General features: G+C 37.1%; 1 protein-coding gene across 1 annotated transcript; it reads right to left on the reverse strand.

Moving 5' to 3' along the window:
* Positions 1-1779: 1779 nt before the first annotated feature.
* Positions 1780-2807, reverse strand: LOC108367883 (uncharacterized). The gene is made up of 4 exons (XM_017622581.1): positions 2734-2807; positions 2631-2672; positions 2216-2578; positions 1780-2158 (listed from the first exon to the last, which is right to left on the reverse strand). The coding sequence occupies exons 3-4, from the start codon at positions 2506-2508 to the stop codon at positions 1960-1962; spliced, it is 492 nt and encodes a 163-aa protein (XP_017478070.1). The 5' UTR covers positions 2509-2578; positions 2631-2672; positions 2734-2807; the 3' UTR covers positions 1780-1959.
* Between the last annotated feature and the right edge of the window lie 4992 nt (positions 2808-7799).

Raw genomic sequence — 7799 nt, forward strand, 5'->3', positions numbered from 1 at the left:
AAGCAGAGGTGATGAACTAGCTGTGGATTCGGATTGCAAGATGCCTAGAACTGTTGGGAACTAACTCACTGTGAAAAATGTTTATTTAATATTGCCTGATTATAAAAAGGCAATAATATGACCATCGAAAAAGAAAATAAAATTAAAAATGACAACGTCTTGATTATAAAATGGCAATAAGATGAACATCGAAAAAGAAAATAAACCAAAAAATGGCGGCGTCTTGCGCTTATTTGCAAATAGTACCACTAATCAATACTTATTAGCGTGATTTAGTTATTTGCAAATAAAAAATTAACTCAGCGTTTATACGGCAAAGTTTACCATTTTGCAAATTTTTATTTGCAAATAAGACGTGCGTATAAACATAGTATCTGTTACGTTATGTTATGCTCTCCTATATTATGTAATTTTATTACCTTTAGTTTTTTTTCACAGAGACTTCTTGGAGAATATTTAAATTTCGGATTGCAAGCAACTACTCGCAACGAGCCAGTTAACCTTGAAAATCGTAAGTTTCAAATTCATATTTGTCACGTACGCAAAGCAGAACGAGAGAAAGAACGAGAAGTCGTGTTTGAGTAGCCGAACTGTGCGGTCGACTAGCAGCAAATGAAATCGATTAAAGTCTTTTTACTTTTCCATTATATTTTAAATTGAACTTTTAATAAATAATATTNAGCTTCATCTGCCTCCGGAGACACGCACTACACTCGCACAACTTCGCTCCGGCTACTGCAGCGGGTTAAACTCCTACTTGAGTAGGTTGAATGAGGATGTGCCGAACGAATGTCCGGCATGCGGAGAGACCCCACATGACTCGAACCATCTCTTCGCATGTCCGGAAAACCCGACAACCCTAACGGCCTTGTCCCTGTGGACAAATCCCACAGAAGCTGCACGCTTCCTAGGGTTGCCGTTAGTGGAACTTGACGACAACGACTGAGATACCAACCGATCTGGGCGGGGTTGTTGTAGCCGCTACAACAACAACAACAACCGCAACTATGTTAAGTCTTTCTTCGCTGAAGTTTTTTTATGCGTCTTTTTTCGCGGTCAACTTTTACACAACTGTTACGATTCGAACCCAGATCAGAGAAGCCAACTCGTGGGGAATTCCCCGATTTGCGGAGAATTTCAGTTTACGTGGGGAATCGGGGAATAGACCGTTTTTTGTGGGTAATTTCCACTCGTTCAATTCTAGTATAATAAAGTTTCAAATGGCAAAAAATTACGGCTGATTTTTTAGAACTTTCTTTGTCGCATTTGTTTTCATATAGCGAATAAACATTTTTTATTTTTATATGGAAGAAACCGCAAAAATTTCAAAAAAAGATCTAAAACGAAAAATTTTACACTTGAAACTTGACTTTATTATAATAGAATTGAGTGGCTACAAAACTGCATACTAAAAATCTTTTCTTTTTAATATTGCACAAAGTTTGAAGCATGGATTTATATGCTATTTGTTACTATACTCAAATTAAATAACCGAAAAAAAATTGGTGCGACTAAAATTTTTTCGACCACAGTATGTACGTAAAAATTACATAAACATTTTTTATTCTTTATTTGTTAACTAACTTTATAATAGTTTGGTTTGGCTTATGAATACATAGAAGAATTACATCTAAAAATGAAATAAACAGCAAGACCAGCAATATATCAAAATACATCGATTTTTTTTTGTAAATAAGGAGATACTAAAGAGGAATTTCATTGTCGAAGTCGGGTGCTTCCCTGGCCCAGATAAATTTCCACGTAAAAGTTTATATGATGTAGATGTAAAAACGATTTATAAATCCCAATAGCTAAATCTCGCAATGGAAGCATAGTGTGAGTTTTACATACTTTTGTTAAATTTTAGTAGTTAAGCATGTTTTAGGTTATTCTTATACTTCTATATTTTTAAGTTATATTTTACAATGCCAGAACATCAGCCCTATTATTTTAACGTTCTTAGTCATATCCGAGCATTTGGTTGTAATCGGCAGGTGTTCTAAAATACCGACTTAATAGTAAAGAAGTCCGGGTGCCCAACCTATAAGTACAGCTGTTCCATGGATTAAATTTGCTATACATTTCTTCCACTTCGCCTTTGCAAAACGTATGTTTAGACGGTCGAAACGGTATCTGAGAGTCATATATAGCAACATATCTAAATGTGCTTAAAATTAGTAACCTTGGCTCAATTTTATATAAACATGTGTCTTACTTTTCATTTGTCCGATAAATTCGAAGAGGATATCTAGCAATAAAAACTCTTATAATGACTGTTATCATAACAAAACCCACACAAAATATCCATAAGTCGTTGAAGTCTGACACTAGACCCATGGATTCAAAACTCTGAGTTGGAAGCTTATATTGGTTAGTTGCAGCATAGGCTGTAGTAGAAGAAATGATTATCGCTGTAGTAGTGGAGATGTTTTTTGCAAGTGAGATATATGATTCCATTGGCGCCCGATAGATAAGTTCGTAATTTAATGGAATTTCATCTCTTTTCATCAAAGATGTCCGTTTCGGCAAGGTCAATTTAGTATTTTGTTTGAGTTTTGTCGAGTAATACCGTGTGAAACTACGAATATGAAAATATATGAAATTGCGCTCATGTAAGGAATATGACTTACCAAACGGCATCTTTTAGAACAGCAATACATCTTGAATATTTGCTGTGGGATGAAAGAATATACATCTTTCTACAAAAGGCAATTGCAAAAAATATTAGCTTACAGTGTTATGTAGTAGAGCCGAGATACTGTGTTTGTTGTTGTTGTAGTGGCCGAGATACTGTCGCTACTAGAGGTGTCCAACTATCGATGGTACTATCGATAGTATCTGTGGCGCCTGTCACACGATCAATATGGAACGTTAACCAGATTCTGATATTGTACTAGGTTCACATATAAGTAGATTCCCTGCCAGCCACGGCTCACCACTTTCTCCTGAAAATCAAACGATTTACCAACACGTACCCAACTTTTTTGTCATCTCACCCACACACTCAAAAATTGTCGAAAACAATTTCCCTAAGTAAGAGTAGCGTAGCTGGGTACTCTCTATGAATTTGTACAACGATTTTGGGTTGCTGTGCCCAAACGCGTGAATCGAATTAAAAACCTTTTACACACACTTGTAGACAACAGTTCACTATTAAAGCGTTGCTATGAGTACACAATAAAATCACCTCATGTGTGGCCCATTAATCTTTATATGCGTCTATCAAATGTCTTTCAGTACCTTAAATCAAAGGACGTTGCACTGCCTGAAATCGGTTTAAAGTATATTTCACCGAAATTAATCCATTGGCGAAATTTAATTTCGACAACAAATTATGATCATATAGTCATTTGGGACTACTATCGAAGTACTGGTAAAAAATTCAATCGAAGTAATACTCTTCTTGATTCATATCGACAGTCATTTTATAAAAAGTGTTGGTACTATGACAAATGGATATGGTATACGCCAAATATTTTAACTAAAGTAATGAGATGCATAACGAACGAGCAAAGCACGCCGCCAGAAAATAATGAAAGTTCTATTTTTGAAAGATCATTTGGGTTGCCCGCCATAGAGCAGGTACAGGAAACCAGCACAACTAATGTGACTACCGAAGTTGTAAGCAGAGGTGATGAACTAGCTGTGGATTCGGATTGCAAGATGCCTAGAACTGTTGGGAACTAACTCACTGTGAAAAATGTTTATTTAATATTGCCTGATTATAAAAAGGCAATAATATGACCATCGAAAAAGAAAATAAAATTAAAAATGACAACGTCTTGATTATAAAATGGCAATAAGATGAACATCGAAAAAGAAAATAAACCTAAAAATGGCGGCGTCTTGCGCTTATTTGCAAATAGTACCACTAATCAATACTTATTAGCGTGATTTAGTTATTTGCAAATAAAAAATTAACTCAGCGTTTATACGGCAAAGTTTACCATTTTGCAAATTTTTATTTGCAAATAAGACGTGCGTATAAACATAGTATCTGTTACGTTATGTTATGCTCTCCTATATTATGTAATTTTTTTACCTTTAGTTTTTTTTCACAGAGACTTCTTGGAGAATATTTAAATTTCGGATTGCAAGCAACTACTCGCAACGAGCCAGTAAACCTTGAAAATCGTAAGTTTCAAATTCATATTTGTCACGTACGCAAAGCAGAACGAGAGAAAGAACGAGAAGTCGTGTTTGAGTAGCCGAACTGTGCGGTCGACTAGCAGCAAATGAAATCGATTAAAGTCTTTTTACTTTTCCATTATATTTTAAATTGAACTTTTAATAAATAATATTAGTGTTAATACTAAAATTAGACCACTCGAGTTATTCTTCTGACAGTTTCAGAAGCGGGTATCGAAAATACGCTTTAAAAACAGAGTTGTAAGTAAATTAAACACGACGATTTACTTATACGCATACGACACTCAACGAATAAAGTAGGAAAGGAGCAACTGCTGTGCACGTAATAGCACATACATACATACACGCTCACAACGCCAACGGCGCATATGCATACGACACTCAACGAATAGAGTGGAAAGGAGCAACGGCTGTGCACGTAATAGCACACACAAGCTCACAACACCAACGGCGCATACGCATACGCATACGACTCAACGAAGGAGTGTAAAGGAAAACAACGACGAACGACTGTGAAACGTAAAAGCATATACGAGGGAACGACGCTCAGCAAACAGAGCAACGGCAGTGCAACGGATAGGGGAAAAAACGAACAATTCGGGGAATGGAAGTTGGACGGCAAAAAGTAGAACGCAAATTATAAAATAATCTACGGTGCCGGGGAAATTAAATAAAATGATGAAATTATCGAATTTAACCGTGGCGCAACCAAACGTTTTTTTGCGAAATAACGAATTAGCAATGAATGTGCGGACATGTAACGACTTAAGGCAATCAATCGAGAGTCTGCGTGCAACAACTCAAGCGAGTGGACAACGCTTTGCTCAAAATGTAACTTCATCGGACGTCAGCCCCGTTTCGGCTGAAGACAAAGTTAAGCGAGGGCCAAATGCCCTCAGCCGCAAAAGAAGCTGCGGTGCAGCAAGTGTTCCAAGGTAGGACATGATGCAAAGAAGTGTACAGAAGCAGATCCAAAGCATGCGGTCGCTAAGATTGAATGCAACGTAAGTACGCAGCAGAAGAGTCCACCCATCGTTGAAGAAATTGAATGTGAAGGCGTAAAATATCAAGCGTTGGTGGACACGGGTAGCGATCATTCGCTCATACGAACTACAGCAGCAATAAATAGCGAACATAAGACGCCAACGTTCCAACGGCTACAAGGGTTTGGTGGCTCTATAGTTGAGGTCATCGACACGGCTATAAAGTTGAAGGATGAGGTTATTAAGGCCAAGCTATACGAGGTACCGGACAGCATGTTGAATTGCGATCTCTTGATTGGAAGAGATGTGCTGTGTGGTCACGATCGACGATTGATCATTGACGCAGGGTCAATGATGTTGCAGATCAAGAACGCGAAACAGTTCAACGTTAACGAAGGTCTTCAAGATGACGGAAAGCAAAACGTGTTTAAGCTGCTGACAGACTATGACGATTGGTTTTCGGAAGGTATATCCACGCTAGGCCGATCGAAGACAACGACAATGATTTTTGAAGTTACTGCTCCAAGTCCAATAGTGGGTAGACGATACCAGGTGCCATTCGCAAAGCAGGAAGAGCTGTCATCGATTTTGAAGGAGCTGCTGACCAACGAGGTAATTTTATTTTATTTATTACAGTCATTTGACCTATATACATTCACGTATATACGTTTGAATTATGTATTGCATAATATAATAAAGGTAAAGTTAAAATTAATGCTTAAAATATGTTACACTTTTCCTTCTAAGCTATATAATAGTTTATGTATATTTAACTAAGATAGCATATTCTCAATGCTGTTGGAATGGACATGATTCCAAGCAGTACCGTAAATATATCATGTACGATATGCGGTCTAAGTGTGTAATTTCCAGAGCCGCCACAACTAAGCGGTTGGAAAGGACTAGTTTCCAAGCCGCCTCTTATAAACTTCTCTACCGGCAGGCGATCTGAATGGACGAAATCCAGAGTCGCGCTATTTGATCGGACGGAAAGGACTAGTTTCCATGCCGATCTTCTTATTTCATACATTATGGGTGATCTGAATGGACTAGATCCAGAGTCATTCAGCTAGTACGGATGGAAAGGACTAGTTTCCATGCCGCACCTTTCGATCTGATAGCCAATGTTCTACAGTAATCAAGTAGCAGCCTTTTGAAGGTACCAACGTTTTCACAATTTTTTACTTGAGCTGGAAGTTCATTGTAACATTTTAATCCCTTATAAAAGATGTTCTTCTTATCTATTTCCGTTTTGAACAGCGGCAGCCTGAAGCTATTATTCCACCTGAGTAAATACGAATGGGTTTCACTATTATATCGTAGGATATCACTCAGATAATCTGAAAGTCTACCTTGTTTTGTGTTAAACACGAATTTCATAGCGTGATAGAAAATTTGCTGTTTCACGCTCAGCCAGTTTAATTCTGCGATCCTTTCCTGTATGAGTGTGTCGTACCGCTTGTTCAAGATAAATCGCATAGCCCTATTTTGCATTTTTTGAAGCTTATCTATTTGTGTGTCGCTTGCTATAAAAAAGATTGTAGGACAGTACATGAATTGTGGTTCAACTATAGATCTGTAGACCAGAGTCTTATACCTCCTTCCTAAGTACTTACATGATCTTTTCATGAGACCAATTTTTTTACCAATTTTTGCTACTATGTAGTCAATATGTTCCTCATATTTTAACTTATCATCGATATATATACCTAGATATTTAATGATTCTCACTTTCTCAATTACTTTATCTTTAATTTTTAAACTGTAATTATCGCAGCTAACGTTAGCTGCTCTAGGTATGACCATAAACTTTGTCTTGTTCACATTTAATTGCAGTATGTTTACGCACAACCATTTATAAAAACAATGAAGGTCTTCTTGCATTTTAATCATTGCATTGGGTAGATTACAGTCACTGAGGGTTAAGAGGGTATCGTCGGCGAACAATTTTACCTTACAATACTTCAAAACCGAGTTTATGTCGTTGATATAAATATTAAAGAGAATTGGAGCTAACACCGACCCTTGTGGTAGACAATATCTACTGCTACCTTAGTGGATAGAGCTGTGCCAATCACCGTTTGTTGCTTCCTATCAGAAAGAAAGCTACGGAACCATGTAAGTTCGATGTTATCTATACCAATATATTCGAGTTTTTTTAGCATTATTTCCCTGTCGATTGTGTCGAAGGCTCTCTTAAGGTCCACAAACTCCGCCAAGATAGTTTTCTTGGAATTCAGGTCCTCCTTCCATTGTGATACGATCAAGTTTAGAGCTGTTTCGCATGAGTGATTAGCCCTAAAACCTGACTGCTCCTTAATGAGTATTTTATTTGACTCAATATAGTTTAATAGTTGATTTTTTACAACCGTTTCCAGTATTTTTTCTATGTTGGGAAGGGTGTTTATTGGCCTGAGCTCCTCCGATTTTATGGTGTTTATGACCTTTTTTATTGGGACAATGGTCGAAGTTTTCCATTCTGTCGGAACTACTCCCAACTGAAGGCACTTATTTACTAATAGGGCGTAAAAAAGACCCATGTATTCAACGGAGTCTTTAATTACACCCTCGGATAATAAATTATTTCCACAAATTTTTATCTTGAACTTCTTTACTATATGGATAATATCGTCTGTACTAATCTCACAAAATTTAAAGGTCCCTCGA

The sequence above is a fragment of the Rhagoletis zephyria genome, unplaced genomic scaffold (genome assembly GCF_001687245.7).
Source record: "Rhagoletis zephyria isolate East Lansing unplaced genomic scaffold, Rhagoletis_zephyria_1.1 Rzeph_scaffold_02844, whole genome shotgun sequence".
Classification (NCBI taxonomy): domain Eukaryota; kingdom Metazoa; phylum Arthropoda; class Insecta; order Diptera; family Tephritidae; genus Rhagoletis; species Rhagoletis zephyria.

Excerpts from the sequence above, each read along its gene's own strand:
- LOC108367883 (XM_017622581.1), bottom strand. The coding sequence starts at position 2,508 with ATGAAAAGAGATGAAATTCCATTAAATTACGAACTTATCTATCGGGCG. Across the intron at positions 2,159-2,215 it reads ATTTATCGGACAAATGAAAA|ATATGTTGCTATATATGACT; the intron begins GTAAGACACATG and ends AAGCACATTTAG.